Genomic DNA, 24441 nt, shown 5'->3' with positions numbered 1-24441 from the left:
CCTAGCCCTATTTAAAAGAAAACTATAAAATATGCACACTTGTACTTATCCTCTAGTTGTTTATTGATTTTTTAACATATAAAATATTAAAGAAAAGAAATGTATGTAAAATATTTTTTCAGTTTAATTTTTTTTTTTTAGTTATTCCCTATAAAATATTTTTTTTTTAATTTCAACCCAATAAATATTGCATTTTTTTTTCACAAAATATAACAATATCGTTATCACGCAAAAAAATTCTAAATATTGTTCTTACATTGGTCTGTGAAAAAATATATATTTCTTTGTCTCCAATTATTTATTTGTACGACGTTTATAATATTTTTGAAAAATTAAAATTTTTGGACCAAAGTCAAGTTTAAATGATGAGTTTATCAATTCTATTGGATGTGATTCATCTGGTGATATAAAAAGTCTTATGGATTTCTCTCTTAGATATAATAATATTGATCTATAAATTTATTGATAATAAAAAAAATTAAAAAATACATGTAGATCGTACAGAATAATTGTATAAATTAAAAGATTGTAATGCACATACATTTCGATTCAGATTCTTTTAAATCTTTGTTTTATTTAAATGTAATTTTTCAAAATTATTTTTCAATTATAAAAAGTAGAAAATTGTATTTATCAACCTCATTTATTCCTAGGTTGAATAGCTGGCAGAAATAGAAACTGAACAAGTCTTCGGAGAAAGAAGAACGAATTGGAATATTTATGAAAACGTATAATCAAAATATTTCAAATCTTATAGTATTGTAAACCGTGAATTTAAAATTAAATGATATTATTTAATCTATGGTTTTGTCTTCAACAAGATATTTATAAGAGCTGATCTGAATAAAGTAAAAATTAAATATAATCATTAATCTTTATTTCTTCTAAAATGTTTATATAATGAAAAACATGCAAACATATGCGATACCCATATTTAATTGGAAATCTTTGTATATCTGAGGGCATAACTCGAATATTTCCTACAAGCACCTTCGTAGCGTCAACGAGATATGTCAAAATTTGTTTAAGATTTGTCGGTGTAAATTACGCCCCGTAGGGGGTGCTGCACAATTTTTAACTCAAAATACAGATTTGACAGACGTAATTCAGATGAAGTTACAAAACCGTTGTCACAATAATTCGTGTTAGGCCCTCAATATGCTGACGCCTGTGACTTTGTTACTTTTTGTATTCCATTAAATTTAAATGATTTGTATTGAAAATATTTTTAGTCAATTATCAAGTAAGTCTGCTGAAGTAAAACATTTTTCATCCCAATTTACATTGCCTAATTGGGGATTAGATGTAACAAATTTAAAAATAATTCTATAAAAATATATTTCAAAAGATCTAAACGAGCAAACAACTTAAACGGGCAGACAAGAAATAACTCGAGAGCTTCGAGGAGCGTTCCGATATAAGCAGCTTAAAGGAAATCTTATTGTGCTCGCATTTAACGTCATCGAGAGATATATTATTTCAAGTTTAGATTCTTTACAATATATAAGTTAGCTTTTGATTTCAAAAACAATCAAAAATTTGATATCAAAGTGATGCTAAACCATACTGATTTCGAAGTTATTTAGAACACTCTTGTAACTTTGTTTTGGATTTAGAAATGTATGAAACATGCATGACTAATACTTGATATGTCTTCAATCAGATCAGACCTTATAAATATTTAAAAACGAATTCCAAATATTCTTTTTACTTTATAAAACACTGATGTCAATATAACTGTAATATTATAAAGTACTTAAGTTATAAAACTCTATTTAATAAGGAATCAAAAGACGCCAATTTTATGTGTAGATTATATGAATTGTAGATGTGTAAATTATTCATTATATATTTGGACTTTAATTGTACATAATCATAAGAGAAACTAACGAATGTAACGCTTATAAAATTAAAATCAGTACATTGAATTGTTAAACATTATTAATTCTAAATTTATTGTAAATTATACGCTTTGTCAATCTTTTAAAAAACAGTGTGAAATTAATCAAAACCTATGTAATATTAATAAATTGGAATCAAGTTTAAATTCATTCAAAAAGAAATATTTATCTAAACATATTAGAATAATATTTAATCAATATTAGTTGCCATTGTCATTATACGAATAGGTAAACAAATAAAATATTTGTGCCAAATTGTATGTTTTATTTTTAATTTAATATTTCATTCGTTACTTTTAATATTAGGTAAGTAGCTGTCGCCCGCGACTTCGTCCGCGCGGATTTAAAAAATCTTAATTAGTAGCCTATTATTAGTAACTAAATTAGAGCGTCGGTGGCTCAGGGGTTTAGGCACTTGACTTGTAATCTGCAGGTTCTGGGTTCGAATCCCACCATGTACCAGTGTGTTTTACGATTTGCTTATGTACATTTATCCGATGTTCTTACGGTGAAGGAAAACATCGCGATGCAACCTTGCACATATTTGAGAAGAAATTCAAAGATATGTGTGAAGTCAATCAATCCTCACTGGGCCAACGTTGTTGACTATGGCCTAGTCATCCCCCTAACTTAGGGTAGGCTCTGAGCCCATTGGTGGGGACGTATAGTGAGCTGATTATGAGTAACCTATGTGTTCTTCGGGATCCGTTCATCCGTTCTGGAGATATCTTCAAACAAACATCCATCCATCCAAAAATTCGCATTTATATTATAATATTAGTAAGATAACTTACTACTTTAATTGAAGCATACACTGTTGAATACATAAATTTATCACCATAAAGATTAATTAGCTAAGATTTAATTTTTCTTCCCACTTAAATGATATGCGTACTAAAATATATGATAAAAAAATCGCAGCACTTAACGTTTTCTAGGATAAAATCGTAGGCCTTTTCTGACATAATTTACCGAAGCAAACTAGTTAGTTATTCATAAATAATTCATTACGTAAGGTCGATCGTTTTATCATAGCAAGTTTAAAAAAATATATTTAAATAATCTTTAAGATTTATAAAAAAAAATTCTGATACAGTTACAAAAATTGTTGTTATTACTAATTTAAAAAAATTGTTACTTACACATTTCTTGTCATCACGTTATAAATCTAATTTCGGTAATCGTCGAATTTAAAAAACAAGCAACCACTCCAATCACTTATTCAGATCTTTAAACACAAGCCTATTTATCTAACAATGCTTATAAATAATAAATATAAACAAAAGGTGTTATTCAATTTTGTCACAATACAAATTACATCATTCAAAAATTTCAGTTTAAATTTTGATAACTAAAGCTAAACAAATAATAATTATGGTAAACAATAATTTTAATTAATCAATCAAGACGCAGTAACCGGTATCGTTTCTTACATAAAACACAATATTAATAATACAACGAGTTAGTATGCTGATGACCTCGCAAAAGTTAAAACGATTGCACGTGTTGTGATTTAAAATATAGACCAATTCTGTTAAAGAACGATTTAAAAATGAAGATATTAATACTCGTGACGATACTTTTCACAATAAAAATGTCTAATTCCTCTTGTTATTGGAATGAAAACTGTCATTACAAACAATTTTCAAGTAAAACTCCGTATGAGTTTGTGAGAGGCGATATCAGAGATTCAGTGGTGATGAAACCAGGTAAGCAACACTTAATATCCTTATCATACTATATACTAATATTATAAAAGCGAATGTTTGGATGCATGTATGTTTGTTTGAAGATATTTCCAAAACCTCTCGCTGAAATTTTATCATAGACGTAGAACATAGTCTGGAAGTACATAGGCTAATACTAATTATTATTTTAATCCCGCGCACATGAATTCGCGGGCGACAGCTAGTACAATATAATTTTAGAATAGTTTAAATTTTTATCATCTTTAAGTTATCATAATATTAAACCTTTAGTGGAAATCCTTTAGTCTTACCTATAGCATGTGTATATTTAGCGAGCGCATGTTCCCTGACCTTTGGCAGTTTGCATAGGCATTTTTCTTTAATTCCGCGCGGACGGAGTCACGGGCGACAGCTAATAGATCATAATTAAATTTGACGTGTTAAATGTTTACCAGGATGTAAAACGATTAGTTTATGGGGATTAGTGAGACATGGAAAAAGAAATCCTGGTGAAAATTTCGTCTACAAAATGTTAGATGCAACTTTATTAAAAGATTACATTAAAACCAGCCATGAAAAAGGTGACGGTATCATGTGCGCACAAGACGTTGATAATTTAAGCAATTGGATAATTGATGAAGACACATTTCATAATGTTCACCAGATAGCTAAAGAGGGTTATGAAGAAATGGCAGGTTTGGGACACAGGTTCAGTGCTGTATTTAAAGATTTGCTAATTAGTACTGATGAAAAAAATTATACTTTACGATCTGCTTATGGACATTGGCTTGAAAACAGTGCTAAAGGATTTATCCAAGGCATAGGAAATGAATCACTAGTTATAGATAAACCACATAAAACCTACGATATTATTGCGGTTGGTATTTATCGAATGGATATAAAATTCTAAAGTTTATATAATTAAATTAATTTAACATTTCCCCAGCCTTATGAATCCTGTAACTATTACATGAAAGGTGTAAAACAAAATCCAGAAATATACAAAGAACCTACTAAGTATCAAGATATGACTGAATTCCTCGCAGTAAGTTTGTACATTTTTATAACATGCTAACAATTTGATTTCAATTATGCTAAGCCAACGGCTTGCCAAATTTAAACTTTGAATAAAATTATTTTAATAAAAATAACTACTATCTTCCTTATATTATAAACTAGCTGTCGCCCTCGTTTCCGTTCGCGTGGATACATAAAAATCTTAATTAGTGTAGCCCATCCATCCATCCACATCACATCCACCTAAACATTCGCAATTAAAATATTAGTAAGTTAAATAAAAAGCAGCTCTTCAAGGCATAAATTGAAAAAAAAAACAATAAGAAGAAAATGAATAAATAGTATCCTATGTCCGTCTCCTGGCTCTAAGCTACCTCCTCATCAATTTTCAGCGATATCAGTAAAGCCGTTCTTGAGTTATAAATAGTGTACCTAACACGACTTATTTTATATATATATATGTATATATATATTGATGAGAATGATTGGATGGATGGGTGGATGTTTGAAGGTTACTCCATTAAGGCAAAACGGATCTTGATGAACTTTGCCATATGTACATATAGAACATAGTCTGGAAGAACACATATGTAGGCTATTAATTATATATTTTTTGTAAACTCCGCGAGGTTGGAGTCGGGTGCGACAGCTAGTAAAGTTATAAATCAACACCATTATTTAGGTAAAAGAGGGAATTCAAAAGAGAACTGGTATCAATTACACACTGACTAATGAAAATATAACATCATTGTACGATTTATGTCGCTACACTTCTTCTGGGACTCACAAGAAGCTTAGTCCATGGTGTGCTCTTTTTACAACAGAAGACATAAAAGTTCTAGAATACATTGGAGACTTACGACATTACTACAGAAACAGTTACGGTACACCAGTTAACAAAATATTTGGTCGTATACCTTTAACTGATTTATTAGAAACATTTATAAAGGCAAAGAATGGAAAAGGAAATCTTTTTACAATATATTTCACGCATGCCACTATGATGGATATGGTATACACAGCACTAGGCCTATTTAAAGATGAAGTGCCATTGACTGCCGAATTTAGAAATGATACGAGGAAATGGAGATCATCTAAATCAAGTGCTTTTGCTTCGAACTTAATGGTGACATTAAATAGGTTTGTACTTAAGACTACGATAATATCTACGTCATATTTTGGACATTCAGTAGTACGGAGTATTCTAAGATTTACACTTTATGTCTCGTGTTTAGTTGTAAGCGCAAGTCTGCGTAGATGTACCACGCGCGCCCTTACGGGTGTGTCTCACTATTGTATCCTAGATGTCTCGCAGAAAATGGTATTTGGAAGCATCATAAAGTTTGGATGACACTATTTGCATACTGAGAAATGCATTGTACAGTTATGAAATTTATTAATTGAGGCATACATTTGGAAAAATAATATTTTAAAATTTAAATTATTGAGTATGCATTATAGATGCACCATTTTTATTTTAGATGCATTGATGGCGATGAAACCGATTACAACGTCGTATTTTATTTGAACGAGAGACCTTTAGATTTAATATGTAACAATGGAGAATGCTCATGGCGGGAGTTTGAAGAAATACTAAAACCTTTCGTAAACACTACACTGGACTTTTGTTAAGCTTTATAAGTGAAAAAAAAGCTATGAATGATGTTTTAAAATCTAAATATCTTTATCTCTATTTTATTGCGTACGTCATTGGAATAAATGCTAGTGAAAAATAGATTTTAGATTTTATTATATTTTTTAATAACATAATAGGTGTTTGGTAAGAAACTCGAAAAACATTGTTCCGACAAGATAAAGACATAACTCGTTTTTGTTTCTCACTAAACATGTTTCTAGTATGTATGTATGGAAATATTACTTTTTAATTGGACTATTAAAATCTAATTCATTTATTATCCTTATTCTTAATATATAACATTTCATATAAAAAATAAAAAATTATACAAAATATATTATATTAATAATAGAGCACCACCGGCTGCGGAGTCCCATGACTCAAACAACCAGTGGTCAGGGCTGCAGAGATAGGAACCCAATTGGACTTATTATTAAATTATCTACTACTATCTTTTGTGTAAGCGGATGACACAAAGTTAATAATTTTATAGGACAAAATAACATAAACAGAAAAAATCTTTGTTGGTATGAATAGGAATTGTCTTTAATTTTTTAAACACTTTTAAAGACACATAAAGTACAATGTTAGTGTTTTAAAATGCATACTTATAGTATAATAAATATATTATCACAATTGTCGTTTAGAATATTAGCAAATGTTTATTGACTTTTTGCAATAAATAAATTCAAATAAAAAAGAACTGAAACAAAATGAGTTTCGAGATAAATATGAGATCACAGTTACCTTTTTTTAATACAAGTTTGTTGTACAAAAGCAAATAATACATTAGCATATTGTGGAAACATTGGATAGTATTTAGTCACATCTCAGCCTCGATGGGGACACCAGGTCTCCTGACTACATTTATATAATTAAAATCCAAGTGATATAAAATATAATACAATGTTAAAGAACATATTTTTCATAGTAACGATCTCGTTATTTGCAAGTACTTTTGCCTCGTTTTGTCATTGGAATAGCGGTTGTCCTTACAAATATTTCGCTTCAAAAACATCATATAATGCTATACGAGGTGATATAAGGGATTCCTTAGTTGTATTAAAGGGTGAGTTCCAATACAACTAACTTTACAACTTTTTAATGCGGTTGAAATTAATATAATATTATTTCAGGATGTGAACCGGTGAGTATTTGGGGTTTATTCCGTCATGGAAAGAGATATCCATCGACTCGCTTTGGTAAAAGTATGAACGAAGCTTTAGCCATAAGGGAGGACATACTGACAAGTTATGCAAAAGGACATAGTTCACTTTGTGCCCAGGATATAGAAGATTTAGATGCATGGGTGGCAGACAAGAAAATGTTCGACTCAGCCACGGAACTTACTCCAGAAGGTCATGAAGAAATGTATGGAATAGGAAAAAGGATAAGACACACTTTCAACAATGTACTGGAGAAATTGGATAAATATACTTTCCGTCCAGCGTATGGTAAATGGATAGAAGATAGTGCGAAATCTTTTTTGAAAGGATTTAACAATGATAAACTACACGTCGAGAAAGCGCTCCCGGAATCTGATGTTATGGCTGTAAGTATATTGGTTTTAACCTACTTCTTACTATATTACTAATATTATAATCTTACTTAATATTATAAATGCGAATGATTAGATGGATGGATAAATAAATGGATGTTTGTTTGAAGGTATCTCCGGCATGGCTCAACAGATCTCGCTCAAATTTGTCATAGATATAGAACATAGTATGGAAGAGCGGATAGACTAATAATTAAGGTTTTTATTTCGAGTCGCGGGCGACAGCTATATAATATAAAAATGTATGATGCCTACTGTAGTTTTAAAAGGTATTTATAATGGCCTATGAACTAAGAACAATCAATTGATTATCATTATAATTTCAGCCATATTTAACTTGCGGAAAATATCAAAAAGATGTACAGAAGAATCCTAACATATACGCGGAATCAGAAAAGTATAAGAAGACCTCAGAATATTTGGCTGTGAGTATTTGTAATTCTTATAAACAACATTTTAAAATAACATTTTTACAACAGTAGTAATTTGACGTTGTTAGTATTCAACATTTATAACAAAGTTGTGAATTCAATTTCTACACAAGGACTCTATTTTTCGAATTTTAAAGTATTTAGGTACATAATTTTTATTATACATTTATATCCTAAATAAAAAGTAGATACCATCAGAGAACCATAAAATCTCCAAGAAAATGCTTATATGTTTAATTGCTTACAAACCAAACCTGCTTAGTATACAAAGTAGGCCAAGTGAATCTACTATTCTTGGCACGTCTTGATACGTCTAAGAAATTAAACGTAAAATTAATTTAGACTTGACTTTAAGACTTACTCTATTATGTCTTACTCTACCGCAACATATAGTAAAACAATTAACGTGTTTTGTTAAAATATTTGAACAAAAACGTGAGACTATTAAAAATAGAAATCTCATTGAAAAATTTTATGTATTTTACATAAAAACAATAATAGTAACGAAAAGTAAAATAATTCAAATAGCATAATAAATTCCAGCTTGATACCTTCACGCGTTTTTGAGAAAAAGGGTCTTGACAGACGGACGGACGGACAACAAAGTGATCCTATGAGGTACCTAAAAATGATATAAAGTCCTATTTAAGCGACATACAATTTGTTTCAGACCAAAGATAGAATACAACGAAGAACTGGAATCGATTACGAGCTAACTGACACAAATGTGACCGCACTATACGATTTGTGTCGTCACACTTGGTCCGGTGTGGAGAGTAAACTTAGTCCCTGGTGCGCGCTTTTCACCAAAGATGACTTGCAGGTCTTAGAGTACATACAGGATTTGAGATCTTACTATAGAAATGGTTACGGTACTGAACAAAGTGAAATATTCGGTCAAATTCCTCTAGCTGATTTATTAAGAAGCTTCCAGAAAGTGAAAGAAGGGGATGGAAAGAAGATGACAGCATATTTTACTCACGCGACAATGCTGGATATGGTGTACACATCGCTCGGTTTGTTTAAAGATAACAAGCCCTTGAGTAGTACAAACAGGGATCGTGATCGAAAATGGCGGAGCAGTGCAAATTCGGCGTTTTCAGTAAATCTTGTAGCTGTATTAAACAGGTATTTTATAATATTATTTTGTTTTTAGCTAGTTTTTTCGCAGCTGTCATAAATTTTAACGATAAATAATTTGATTACTTGACAAATTAATTTCAATTATTCGTTAATTTTAAGCGTCTCGTTTTTTAAACTAGATTTATTTATCATGTGTTTTAATTCTATTCTTAATTCTACGTTTCTACTTAAACGTGTAATTTCTTATCTAGAATTTTATTAAATACGAATCTAATATGAAATTCAAGTAAAAATTTTATGTTTGTTGCAGATGTACAAAGGAAGATGAAATTGACTACAACGTCGTTTTCTATTTGAACGAAGAACCCATCCGAGCTATTTGCGCCGACGGTACTTGTACGTGGAAGGAGTTTGAAGAAAAACTAATACCATTTTTGAATACAAAAATTGACTTCTGTGAATTCAAATCTGAACCTTATTAATTAAGTTTAAAGATTATAATAGCTTTTTAAGCTTTCAAGAAATAAAAGATTTCAATACAAATCGCTAATTTCATTTAAAAATCATCTCATTTGCCCGAACTATGATAAAAAATATATGAAATATACATTAAACATTAAGGACTAGCAGTCGCCCGCGACACCATCCGCGCAGGATTAAACAAACTTAATAAGTAGCCTATATGGCCTTTCAGACTATGTTCAACATGTGTGCCAAATTTCATCAAGTTCCGTTGAGCAGCTCCAGACATACTTTCTCACAAACATCCATCTAAACTTTCGAATTTATAATATTGGTAAGATAAGAAGTAAGTCTAGTAAAGTGTAAGAAGTAGCAATTATCAAGACTGTTGTCAGTTCTATTTTGATTATGTACTTAACTCTACAATTTTGTTTCCAATTATAGATTGAGTATGTTTGGTATAGTACAGTTTATTAAATTACACGATATGTATATGTTTTGTTAGTGAACACAACATTGTAGCATTTTTCTGTTCCCCTGCACTCTATTGTGAAGAGTATATCGATTTCTATTCGCTTACATTCCGCATTGTTGGATTTTATCGGAGCGTTTATATCTACAGAGACAGGTCACAATCTAAGAATAATAGGAAAATAGTTCTTTGATAATAATTATAATAAGAAAATAAACTACTTGGCTGTTATTATTTTTTTTTGTTTCCTAGCAATTATCTTTAATAGCTTTTATATATTTAATAACTTTTGGAAAAGTGTATAATTTAAATTATTCATATGCATCAACGACAAGACAACTGCAAAAACAAACAGGTCATAATTTCGAAATAAGGTTTTGTTTATTTTGAAATTATTAACTTTTTGAAAATATTAAAAAAAAATGTTTTTTTTTTCAATTAAAAAACTAAACAATATGAATAATAAATAGCTTTGATGACAAAGTAAATTAACTTTACTTATTCGAGAATTCAACATTGTGTTTTAACATTTTAGACGGAAAAATAAAGATCTCACTCTGAATAATGCGAGTGTACTACCATATCTGTTTCAGGTTAGCAATTAAAGAAAATGCTCTTACTAATCTTACTAATATGCGAATGTTTAGATGTATGAATAGTTATTTGTTTGAAGGTGCCTTCGAAACGGCTCAAGGGATCTCATGTAAAGTTTTTTTTTTTATCTTAGCAGGCGGAGTCGCGGGTGTTAGCTAGTAAAGAATATATAGAGGTAAAAAAGTGACACTATCAGTAATTCGAGTGTGTATGTATATCATGATTAGTACCTTACTCCTAGTACCGAGGAGAGCTTTAAGTTTTATTGTATTTATTATGTTTAATAATAGTCACGTTTAATGTTATATATCGTTGATGTTGCAAGAAAAATCTTTTAAGGTTTTTGGCTAATTATTAAGTTTATAATTAACATATATAATTTTAATTTATGCACCTCAAAAGTTAAGCCAAAACATTAAGGTATGTAAAAACTTGTATGCCGTCCTCACGTGTGTTCGAATCAGGCGAGGGAGATGACAAAATTGCTTGTCATACGTTTTGCATGCACCCATATATAAAGCCAACCCACACGATTTTAAAAAATTGATACAAAAAATGTAAAGGTCACTTGTTCACCTTAGAATTCTAATCTTAATATATGAATCTAAATTCATTGATCTCGACTTATTTATGAGCAAATTTGCAATAAACATGGACTCCCAAAAAGTTAAGATTATTATGTCCTTAATTTGATTTCACCTCCTTTTCACCTCTAAATGAAACAAAGATACATATGTGTTTTACAACAACAACAACACAACTTAGGAGGGAAGGCAGAGAAGGGCTTTTCTTTGTGGCATACATCTTTATATCTAGGCATTTCTGTACCTAGTAAAGTCCAACCAGGATAATCGAAAAACCAAGGGACCACGTCATTTTTCTCTCTACTAGAGTTTCTCTAACACCAGAATTTCTCGCGCATAAAAATCGTCCGTGGGGACTGAACAAATGACATTCGCTTATAAAGGTTTCTTGCTTATCCAAGTTCGACTGTATTCATATTTTTATGTTGTTCAATAAGTGGTACTTATAACCACAAACCTTAAAATGGAAATACTTTTCTTCTTTTTAAGTGATTTAAACAATTTTTTTACGGAGTTTTCATAGAAATACACACCTCCTTTGTTATCTTCACATTAACCACGTGTGTATCAGACACCCAGTCTTAACTCTAAGCAACAACGGCCGCAAAATTTGGCTGTTGCCCAACAAAGTAAATTTATTGTCATGACCTCGCCTAAGACTTTGCTATCAAAGGAGCTAAGCAAGTTGGTACTTTCTACAAATTTAAACAATTTGACACTCTATAATATGAAATAATTATTGTCGTTTTCTTCTAAACAGTTAATAAAAACAACGTTGGCAAAATATGCTCTTTGTATCTTTAAATTGAATTTTTTGTTCTTGCAATATATTAAACTAGCTGTCGCCCGCGACTCCGTCCGCGTGGATATATAGAAAAAAAATAAAATGAATAACTAGTATCCTATGTTCGTCTCCTGGCTCTAAACTACCTCCTCACCAATTTTCAGCTATATCGGTAAAGCCGTTCTTGAGTTATAAATAGTGTAACTAACACGACTTTCTTTTATATATATAGGTAACTTATATGGTGGCCAATAACTTTGAGCGAACTGGTTTGAACTGGATTATTGTCAAAAAATTATCGTTGGAGTAGTCTAGACGTTGTAAAACTTTTAACAAATATTCTACGATATATAAAACAATTTACTTATTTATATAATAAGATACACACAACCTTTTTTATCTACTCTCATATACAACTTAATAACAATGTATTGAAGTAACATTACCTATATTAATGTTTGAGTTTGCTTACGTAAATACCTGAGCAGCGATAGTGTTTGCACGGGAATCAAGCCGGCCACTAGCGGTTACTAACGACCTGAATTACAATTTGTGATACAATTACTAACGTTTATTGGCTGATCGTATTTATCTCTATAAATTGATTTCTGCATACGAGTGCGAATCTTATGCTTAGATATAATAATCTATATATATAAAAGAAAGTCGTGTTAGTTACACTATTTATGTATAACTCAAGAACGGCTTTACTGATATGGCTGAATATTGGTAAGGAGGTAGCTTAGAGCCAGGAGACGGACATAGGATACTATTTATTCTTTTTTTTCGAATTTATGCCTTGTAGAGCTGCTTTTTATTTAACTTACTGATATAATATTATAATTGCGAATGTTTAGATGGATATGATGTGAATGGATGGAAGGGTGTTTAAAGATATCTCTAGAACGGATCTCGTACTCTCTACTCTACTCGTACTACTCCCGTACTTGGCATACGTATAGCACATAGTCTGAAAGAACACATAGGCTACACTAATTAAGTTTTTTTATATATCCACGCGAACGGAGTCGCGGGCGACAGCTAGTAATGTCGTGCGTCTCTATATAGCGTCTCCACTTTACATTTAATTTATTTTTCTTTGTGCCATACTTTTAGCAGAATCTGTCTTTTCTTTGACACATCGCTCATTAAACTGAAATGCTGATAAAAAGACTTTATCACTTGAACAAATACGTAAATGATTGTCGCTGATTTGAATCTTATGTTCTTTTGCTAGCATTTTCAAAATATTGTTTATTGTCATCGTTATACGGTATCAGTTAACGTGTTTTATTCCTCTTAATAATTTTAATTTATAATTACTATGAGTTACTCTTTTACTATATTTGGTCAAATACCAACTCAATTTCATTAACTTGATTTAATAGGTCAGTAAAAGGTGAAACTATCTGCCACATTACACAAATCAAAGTTTCTTCTGGACTAGCTGTCGTCCGCGACTTCATCCGCGAGGAATTAAAAAAAAAAACTTAGTAGCCTCTGTCTGCCTTACTTATTCCGTCAGCTTTTATTCTACATCTACCTCAAATTTTAGCGAAAACATCCATATATAAACATGCGCATTTATATTATTAATAAGATGTATATTTTAAAAATTACAACAGAACCGCAAAAGCAAGATTTGTTGTTTTGTTTTAAAGTGGATTTTATGGATTTTATTAACAATCACTAAATTGTAAAGACTGAAACAACATAAAAGAAAAACTATATACAGATAAAGCGTACCCTAATAAATTATGAGAAACTCGTAAGCTGTAGAACTTTGATATAAATAAAATATTAAGAATTACCTATCATATGGATAGGAAATAAATTAAAAACTGCTTTCTTTACTTTAAAACAAACGCAGATTTATTGCAAAGAAACATATCGATATCGATATATTTATTGCAAAGAAACATATCGATATCGATAATTTACTATTATAAAATCTCAAAAATAATTTCGTACATCCTTTATCTATTAGTTTTTAATAAGCTCTCAATACTTTCATCATAAGTCTAAACCAATAATAATTTTCAAAAAAATTAAATCGTACGACGCCGACGATCAATCGATCAACGTTCAACAACCTTGAAAGGATTAATACTTGGGGATGGTTAAAATAACATTTTACTATTTAAATAACCACCATTGCAATTCTAAATTATCAATTGATTTCTAGTTGAAGGTAATTAATTTTTAATAACTGAATAGTTTACTAACGACATTTCGACGACAACTAATGAGTTTTTCATTTGCAGTTATTTAAAATGTTGCAATTTAAGATTCTTTCCCTCTAATAACTACAATAATAAAGCTATATTTATCATTAAATAATTGATAAAGTATTTAAAAATAACATTAACGAAGCAAATTACGATAACCTTGATAACCGTTCAATTAATCTTGTTTTTCTGGAGACATTGCTTGCGAATTCAAAGTATTTTGACATTTAAATATGATGCTATACATTGTAAAATGACTCAAAGAAACAAGTCTATCAGAAAGCTGCTGCCAATCCGATCCAAAATCCTTTAAAAACAAATAAAAGTAAGACATCGTTAACCTTATGGTTAAAAAGAACATATTGGTAGATATAAATAGAGCACACGCAGTCAAAGTTATTGTACAAAAAGATTATAGTTCAACTGAGGGGCTCGGTATCTGCCCTAATTTAGGGGTGCCTAGGCCGTAGCCAACCACACTAGCCCAATACGGGTTGGTTGACTTCACACATATCTTTGAATTTCTTCGCAGATATATGCAGATTGCATCACGATGTTTTCCTGCACCGTAAGATAAATGTACAAAACACATTAGTACATGGCCAGCTTAGAACCCAGGATCTGAGGATTGAAAGTGAAGTGCTTTAACAACTGAGCCACCGACGCTCGTTATAATTATAATGGACCAAAATCAACTATTAAGTTAGTACAAAAATGTGTACAAATATTTTTGTGTGTAATAACGACTATTAGCGACAATCGCACAATAGGCTGCGGCAATCGCGTACAAATTGCTTTGCGGTTAAATGTTATGTATGTGTAATGACGTAGCCTAATGGAGTATTTGTGTCGTCGCGTATCCGTGTACTGATTAGCAGCGGTTTGCCCTCGTCACAGTTAGGGAGCCGGTGCCAGCCGAAACAATGAACATTAATTTTATATGGGTTTTGCACGCGGATTATTTTTAATACCCGAGATTTTTCTTTACCAATATAACTATCGCACTCAGTTAAATGTTCAATACAATACAATATATTTTTTTGGTAATATTTAAAATATATAAGATAAGAGTACGATTTTCACAAAATTAATTGTCTGTTAAAAATCTTCATATGAATGAAGCTGGCTGTTCTTATTCTCAATCTCCACTAAGTGATATCCTTAATGATAAAGTGACTTTCAGTGTGGAAATAAGTATGCGATGCGTCTGTATAATTTTCTTCCAAGTTTAAAATAAGCTTCGCCTCTGCATAACTCGGACTGTCCCGGGTTTTTAAGAATAAAATAAATAAAATAATAAAATAAATCATCTTTGATAAGCAATACATGATTTACTAGTTTGTGTGCCATTTGTTTAAATAAAAAAAAACAAGAATAATATTTTTACGACACATAAATTATGGTATACTTCGGTATATCTTTTTATTCTTTACGTTTATTGTACGTACATTTATAAAGAACTAATACTTCTGGAAGTTAGTTTTTTATTACTTTTTATAAATGTGCATCTTGACATTTCCACTGATATTTAAAACAACGCCATCTATGGGTGTATAATGCTACGCATTAAGTATTTTGTAGAATAGCTTATTTCATGCTTACAAGTTCATACGATTTTCGAAAGAGGACAGAAGTGGGCACCACTAAGAGAGCACTGTCACGCCATCTATTTGGTACACCCTAATAAATTAAAAATTAATATTTGGTATACTTTATAGTATAATTATACTAAATAATTCTAGTATGAATTTTTTGCTTGTACTAAAAAAACCAGTAACTATGGAAGTATTATTGAAATATTTGTTATATAAGTAGTAAATACTTTTTACTTATGTATATTTAAATGATTATATACACACTTCAATATTTAAATATTACTAATATGTTACTTTCTCAAAATCTAAAAAAAATAATGTCTTTTTTATTAAAAATTCGATAAATGATTACAAAAGACTGTAAAATTTACTCGTGATTTATGAGTCGCCGTCCTTGACTTGTGTTTTATCTACACAGACCTATCGATTGACCTACTTGCCTATTGGATACATTTACAACCTCTTATTTCGTGTTCCTTTTTGCAACATGTTTTATGGATTACGAATCTTATATTTATTACATTGTCTTTTACTTTGCTTTATTTAAAAGTAGCTGTCGACCGCGATTTCGTCCGCGTGAAATAAGAAAAAACTAAATAAGTAACCTATATGTTCTTTCAGACTACGTTTTACATCTGTGCCAAATTTCATTAAGGTCCGTTAAGTTATTCCGGAGATACCTTCTAACAAACATCGATCCATACAACTATACTTATGTACGTATTTATAATATTAGTGATAAGATATAGTTTCAGGTTTAGTCAGGAAAAGCCTGCAATTAGGTACAAATCTATGAATATTTAAAAGGAAATTTGACAAGGATTGAATTAACTATTATTTCTCTTAACATCTAATTAAAAGTGTATTCCTGAATTATTTATAACCATCATCCAAATTAAAAATATTAAATCCTTCTACATTTTACTAAATAAAAGGTGAAAATAATTATTTTTAATGACTGAAAATCTTACTAATATTATAAATACGAATATTTGGATGTATGGATGTTAGGTATCACTAGAACGGCTGCATGTATCTCTCTGAAATTTGGCATAGATGAACACATGGACAGCTAACACCCAAGTTATTTTTTTTAATTCCGCGCACAGTCGCGGGCGACAGTTAGTAATTGTTTAAAATGCAATTGAATAACATTGGACCTATTCTCTAATATCAAAAGATTAGAGGTATCTATTAAAAACCATTTTGTATATAGTATGTATATTATATCAGTAAATCTCTTAAACAGTTATTTCTTTTAAATATTTTCTTTATTAACACACAACAAATATTATACATTAATAAATACAGCTAAACGATTATAGTTTTTTTTAGTGAATAACTACATTTGTGTCAGATAAACCGTAACCATTTTTTTTAAATCTAAATTTCAACTAAAATTGTAAGAATAGAAAATATTAATGTTTTGGTCATAATGTTTTACTATTATTGAACAATATTTTATTGTTTCATAAACAAAAATAATTCATCTAATTCCTTTCACTAAGATATGCTTCCACGCCCATTATGGCACCATCTCTCTACTGTTATCTTATGTCAACCCATAACCTTTATTCCATTTTTAAATGTATTTTCCTGAGAATATTATTTCATTGGATCATTATTTTGTAATTGATCCACTAAAATTGACATTTAAGAATACTATTGGAGGCGTAATTCTATTTATAAATGGGCAATTATTATCCAATTCCTTTTGTGTAGTTATAGTTTAAGTTGAAATATTAAGAGGTTTATTATTTTTAATTAATAATGATTATATAGAAAGCCTCAATTCAACCATGCTACAGGTACGGAATGTAGACGAGATTATTTAATAGGACTCAACTGGTATACGTATTATTGGTAGTACATCAATAGATGTCAGTTAGCTACCTAGTGTAGACACACCTTATTAGCTACAGTCTAAAAAATAATGTGCATGCTGTTAAACAGAATTTTGATATAAATTGTATTGTCTATAATTTCTACATATAATAAAATCAATAGATCTGTTACAATTGCGTATACAGCCGGGATACTTGTATTAATACATATTGTCATCCTTTTTATGCTCATTGAAAAACAAAGACAGCATGTGTCATTTAGGGAGAAAAACTGAATGCTCCAAGTAGGTGGCGCTAGCGTCAAGAGTGCGCTGTCATCTGTCAAATTTTTAAACGTCATTCTAGCGATTTAAAATTTTTATTCTTTTTTCATTTTTGAATTTTTTAATGAAATTTAACAGAAGTCCTTGTATACAAAATAAAGTGTTTTTTTGTATATCTGTGTTATTTCGTGTTACTTTCACTCTTGATCGTGACATCTATAGTAAGCAAAAAGAACTTTTTCTCCCCATAATCGCGTCAGTTGTTCACGATGACAATTTAATTAGGCGTACCGCAATTTGTAATTTAAAGAAATTAGATATCAACTTTAATATTTGAGATTTAAGTAATTCCTAAATTATATAGCATCATAGGTAACAAGAGTACAAACAGATTTATATGCATGTAGATATACTATACAGTTGTAAATTTACACAATAATAAAACTTATTTACAAACGTTGCATAAAATCAACGTAGAGATAAAAGCTATGTATTTCCAATAACATTCATATGCGAAGCGGATCTTTATACTTGCGAGATTACATAGACATATAATAAAAGCATATAATTTTTATTCATATCGTTTAAGTTTTAGGATTAAATAAAATAATTTTATTTAAGCATTCATAAATAATGTAACTTTAAACTATAAATTGTCAGCAACTAAATATGCGAGGAATGAGGTAATACATGGATTACAAAGTTTCTATAATGAAAAAACACATTTCTAAAAATATTTTGCGCCTTTTTAGAACTATGAAATCTTCTGAACATTTTCTTATTCTTGATTTTGGTCCATTATCCGCAATTGTGACGAATGTGCCGTATTTTGTTTCCGTAAAGTTATTTTGCGCAAATTGAATAATGAAAATATGTTTTTATTTAATTTATATGTCATTGGAAATTAAGACGGAAGGTAATTACGCAACACTAATATATTGAATTTTAAATTTTAACCAGAAGCGATTTGAATACATCAAAAATCTAAATGATATCAGATCCCTACTCCAGCTTGCATATATAGCTACCTAACATCTAAATTATAGATACTAATACATGTTATTATTGTTATACAGAGTTTTAACAATTTTTCTAAATTACATACATCAATGAAAATGCGTTGTTAACAATAAAATGTACGGCAATACATTAACATCAAGTTTATCTAATTTTCTACGAACTTTTCAAATTATTAAAGACATTTAACAATAACATGGCGACACATTTAATTTAATATAACGTAGAAATAGATTTATAAGAACATTTACGTCGATAACTAATAGAAAAATGTACTCAGAATTCAACAAGAAAGAACATAATTCTAAAGTTTAGAGAAATTAATGTAAATAAAATTATACCAAAGAATGAAAGATTGAAACTGAAGTATAAGATAGAAAAACATCAAAGGAAAGTATAGTTCGACATTGTTGGCATTTCCATCAGATTACATTTAACATTGATAAGTCAAACATGACTCGCAAAGTGAGCTTTTGTACGTCAGCTAGAAACGACGGAATCGCAGATAATTCAGAACAAGTCTTCGTGTAAATAGTATTCAGAAAGTAACGTTTATAGTATATTCTTAACAGTTGCAGTTGGGGTTTGCGTTGTTTTGCGGCTGCTCAGTAAGACGTTGGCCGCGTGCTCCGCCGGCGAGCATCGCTGGCTCAGAATCGAGGCTCTCGGACATCTTGTCGCAAATTATATCAACCAAACGCTCGAACACCGTCTGCAATATTTATAGGATTAAGAGGCACAAGAGCAGTCACTTTGACCATAATTATAGTAACTGTAGTACAAATGCGATTCCAGCCTTCCTTAAAGTAAGAAAGAAAACAACTGTTGAGGAGACAACCTCAACCGTAAGCTGTAGTATGCTAATCAAGATAATGAACATTTATTTTAATTATAAACAAGTGTACGAGCTTTTATTGATTCTTTAATAGCTCCTTGCATTTGATTTACCTGAAAGAGTGTTTTTATCATATCTTGCACGACAACGGTAATTAATTCACTCTTTCGGTACTATCAGTGCCTCAATTGATTTTAGCTGCAACAGTGTATGTTCTGTGAATGTCTTACCTTAACATTTATGTTTTCTTTAGCGCTGGTCTCATAGAACTCTACTCCAAGCTGATCGGCAAGCTGCCGGCCACGCTCAGCACTCACCACGCGCTCCTCCTCCATGTCGCACTTGTTGCCGACCAGGATCACTTGTGCGTTGTCCCAAGAATACGTCTTGATTTGAGTCACCCTACAACCGGAAGAAATTCGTTATTTGCTAATTTTGTAGGAGAAGGAATACGAGCAGATCGCCTATTCGACGCGACGCTCCTGGAAATCATTAAAAACAGAGGTACCTCAAATGCGTTGACGGTACAAATCTTTAAGTTTTTGGAGTTTGGAGCTTTTCAGATGTCAATTTAGTATGACGGTAGTCACGGTCAGACCCTTTTGATGGATGGAGTAGATTTGTAGTGTTAATGAGTTAAAAGAGAGGAAGGTTATCAGTTGAGAGATGCATAATCGTTACACATTTGTTAGCAATTATGCATTTTCTAAATTTGTTATCCATTTGCCTTTATATACTTGAAGGTGTTTGAAAAAATCATGTTTTTAAACGTACCAATCTTGAACACTATTGAAGCTTTCTTCATTGGTTATGTCATACATGAGTATGAAGCCCATAGCGCCTCGGTAATACGCAGTCGTGATGGTGCGATAGCGTTCCTGGCCTGCAGTATCCTGTAAGTAAAAAGGTTGGATTTGTTTTCTTTAGAATTTTTTAGAAAGTCAATTTTTTTTCGGCTATTATGCAATAAACTTGTTTTGAAGATTTTCTTTTTCTTCTTTTTTATCTTTCTTTTACAAGATCAAAAATTGAAAGAAATTATCTAGATACAAAATAGTTTAAAATATATAGTTATACGTACCCATATTTGAAGTTTAACGCGTTTGTCGTGGCGGAAAACTGTCTTCACCTTGAAGTCAATGCCGACGGTGGATACGAAGGCCGATGTGAAGGAATCGTCCGCGTAGCGAAATAGGAAACTGAAATTTTATAAAGGATAACTTAAAATTCGTACAAAGCTACCTAGCTTCATAGGTATGTCCACTACAATAGTTAATAATGGTTATAAAATTTAATAAAAATCGACTAATATGAAAGCACGAAACTTTACATTTATCTAAACGTATAATATTATGCAATTATTAATTTGATATCGAAAATACCTAGTTTTCCCGACAGAACTGTTTCCAATGATAAGAAGCTTGAACATGTAATCGAAGTTCTGGTCTCCAGCATCCTTCTGCCATTTGATATCAGCACCACCCATCTGTAAAAAAAGAAGAAATTATATTCTATAAAAAACGTAACATATAGATTTGCTTCTCAATACCTCCCCATTTTCTGCTTCAAAAAGTCCAGGGTTAATACATTTTTGTATTACATTTTCACTAACAATCATATTTAAATCCTGGAGAATTATTCCTTCATAATACAACTCTTTGTTACGAAAACCAGTAAACGAATAAGCTATCCCGGTACATTTGCATGTTCTATAGTTTTGTCGCGAATGAATTTCGACTTTGAAATTATTTAGTTATAGTTGCTTTTACTTTAAACGTCTACCATACCGACATTTGAATTCAACAAATTTTGTTATCTCTGTCGCTTCTAACTGGAAATGTGCTTTAGCTGTACGATTTCCATATCTCTGTTGATTAACGACAGCACTTAATTGTTTTAATAAAAATATACACATGATTCTAATTGTTTAATTTACCCGCACAATTTTTGCTGACGCACAGAGAAGTTTAGGAGATGCAAAACAATCTAGACGAGTAATATGGCCCTTAATAAGTCAATGATAATTGATGAATGAACTTACAAAGTACCTTTTTAATTATTCCGCTTAAGTAATATTAATGGGAATCTGTGTATGTTTGAGAAAAATATCTTTATGAAAAAATTCAATGTATTGTTTCTATTCTTTTGTACTCATAAGAGATATGTAATTTTAATGATTGATAAATGGAAATAAATTTTCTTAATTTAATAATGTGTCTTGATAAAGGTCAAATTATGTTTATTTCTATAGGAAAATTAAAACCATCGTTCATTACTTATTCAGGACATTGCCCGCTTTAGGTACCGTTGACATGATAAACAGCGTCAAGTCACTTGGCGAAGTCATAAATTACAAAGTATAATGACTTCCCATGGTGTTACTGAATGTAAGGGAAAATACGAAGAATATTTCGACTTTCATATAAGGTATGCGTTCGTTTTTTAAGCAACAAATAGAAATTCCGTTAGACGTATAAAAAATATGTCGATTTTCAGCTTAAAATTAAACTCAGAATCGAGAAGAGAGGAGAGAACATCTAGTATAATTATTATTTTTTTATTAAAATATTCGAAAAAAATTCTAAAAAATTACCTAAATATATTTGGGAGAAATTTATTTCTACATCTGACTGCTATTAAAAGAACACAATAAAATCCATTTAATTTTCCTTTACTATTCCTCATTGGTTCTTTATCTTTTAAACAATATTACGAAGGATATTAAAAGTTTGAGAATCGCTGGCAACAAGAAAACGTTATGAAGCGCGACCTATTTATAAATCATGATATTCTTTCATCGATCTTTGTCTTCATTTTCTTAAATATTTAAATCTTTTTAGCAAACTGGTGTAGATATGTACATGTATAATTAAAATAAGTTAATTTAGTAATACTAAACGTAATTTTATCAAACATTGGAAGAAATCGAATATTTATGTATTCATATTTTTTTTATTTTTTTTTACGTTTTATAAGCTAGCGCTTGACCACGATCCCACCTGGTGAAGTAGAGATTTGGACGAAAGATGGTACGCGCTAGCTTAGTCACTATTCTATATCTTAGTGCCTATTCACTATTCATATCTTTCAACATTTAAAAGTAACGCAGTAATACTTGTGTAACTATAAGTACTCGTATTCATGAGGCCCTAATAGCTCACAATTTTGTATAGAATTAAATAATATTATGTTATTGTTTCTATACATATCTTATACATAATTATGCTCAGAAATTAACACAACATAAACCTTTAATGAATTATTAGAATATAAATTGAAAACGTAGTTATTGAGGAAAAACTGATCTCAAGTATAATTATAGACGATTTCGTGGGCGTACTTAAATCATTGTAGGCGTTACAGGGAACTCTCAAATTGAGAGGAAAATTTATCCGGACTCGTAATTGATATTAGAATATAGATTTTGTAATTATGTAATAGTAAGATTTAAAGGATTTTTAACTATTATTTATAAAAATAGAACAAAAGGTAACATGCAATATGTTTGAAAAGAAACTCAAAAAAATGTTAAATATTTACAATTTTTTTCTGATTAATAACAATGATAAGCGATTGTAAAAAATAAAATAACCATTAATATAGTTATCTATATAAATTTTTAGAATCATAAAATGAAAATAGATTTTAGGCACGTTAAAATAAAATATTAAAAGTGCTTTTTGTATACTAACCTTTAATTAATACTTGACTTCGATTGTGAAGGGTTGTTCAGTATTTATATTTTATCACCAGACTGGCTATCAGCGTTGTAAGGGTACAGCTCTCCGCCTATAGCTATCTCTTTTAGATTCGCATCACGCAATGGGAGCAGATGTCAGACTTTTACGCGGTTATCGATTTTTTCCGTTGACGCTTTGTTACTTTTCCGATGACACAACACTTACTGAAAAATATTCCAGATATGTCTTCGCCTTTCAATAATTCAATGCTGCCAGCTGGTTGGTTTGAAAATCGATACTTCTAAAACGACTCTTTCATAATCGTTCTAACACAACATTTAACATTTCTAATTCATGATTGTTGATATTTGAACGTTAGATGATATATTAAGAATCCTCTTGAGCAACTATTAATCTTTTATATCAGAAAACTTAGCTCTTGGTGGTGCTGTTTCGCGCACACAGCTGTTAACTACGTCCTGGGACTCCACGGTGTCGCGGGAGAGAAAAGGAAATCTAAGATGGCGGCGGTTGCGCGCGCAGCCTACCCCAGCTTGTCAAGTTACTAGCGGACGTGTCCTCATTGGCAACAAACCACGGCAAGCGCTGCCCAATTTTTTACAAGTGCCGCTTAGCTGTTGACACACATTGAGCTTGATTTAAACAACTGTTTAGATGCGATTTACGGAGAAAATAAACGTTGTTTATGTGATAGTAAAGTACAACTCTGCAATAGTACAAACAGTACTGATTTAACTATCAATGTGGA

General features: G+C 30.7%; 3 protein-coding genes across 5 annotated transcripts in view; 2 read left to right on the top strand and 1 right to left on the bottom strand.

The window, feature by feature from the left end:
- Positions 1-3324: 3324 nt before the first annotated feature.
- LOC106125474 (multiple inositol polyphosphate phosphatase 1-like) lies at positions 3325-6341 on the top strand. The gene is made up of 5 exons (XM_013322694.1): positions 3325-3610; positions 4045-4466; positions 4536-4634; positions 5289-5746; positions 6088-6341. The coding sequence occupies exons 1-5, from the start codon at positions 3454-3456 to the stop codon at positions 6236-6238; spliced, it is 1287 nt and encodes a 428-aa protein (XP_013178148.1). The 5' UTR covers positions 3325-3453; the 3' UTR covers positions 6239-6341.
- A 709-nt stretch (positions 6342-7050) lies between these two features.
- LOC106125473 (multiple inositol polyphosphate phosphatase 1) lies at positions 7051-9857 on the top strand. The gene is made up of 5 exons (XM_013322693.1): positions 7051-7311; positions 7379-7794; positions 8127-8225; positions 8902-9359; positions 9625-9857. Exons 1-5 carry the CDS (start codon positions 7149-7151, stop codon positions 9794-9796), a joined length of 1308 nt encoding a protein of 435 aa, XP_013178147.1. The 5' UTR covers positions 7051-7148; the 3' UTR covers positions 9797-9857.
- Positions 9858-17355: 7498 nt separating this feature from the next.
- Positions 17356-24441, bottom strand: part of Rab3 (RAS oncogene family member Rab3) — a 65742-nt gene continuing 58656 nt past the window's right edge. The window contains exons 1-6 of one of the 3 annotated variants that reach the window (XM_013322680.1): positions 23685-24160; positions 21375-21478; positions 21074-21191; positions 20767-20885; positions 20223-20394; positions 17356-19869 (exon numbers count right to left, since the gene is read on the bottom strand). In XM_013322680.1, the coding sequence (XP_013178134.1) occupies positions 19723-19869; positions 20223-20394; positions 20767-20885; positions 21074-21191; positions 21375-21478 (660 nt within the window). In that variant the 5' untranslated portion in view covers positions 23685-24160 and the 3' untranslated portion in view covers positions 17356-19722. Of the gene's footprint in view, positions 19870-20222; positions 20395-20766; positions 20886-21073; positions 21192-21374; positions 21479-21541; positions 21657-23684; positions 24161-24441 lie in introns of those variants that run through there. The other 2 variants (XM_013322679.1, XM_013322681.1) reach the window with 2 other exon arrangements.

Source organism: Papilio xuthus, unplaced genomic scaffold, assembly GCF_000836235.2.
Source record: "Papilio xuthus unplaced genomic scaffold, Pxut_1.1 DF825928.1, whole genome shotgun sequence".
Classification (NCBI taxonomy): domain Eukaryota; kingdom Metazoa; phylum Arthropoda; class Insecta; order Lepidoptera; family Papilionidae; genus Papilio; species Papilio xuthus.
The sequence above is the reverse complement of the archived record's forward strand: the minus strand, read 5'-3'. Positions and strand labels throughout refer to the sequence as shown.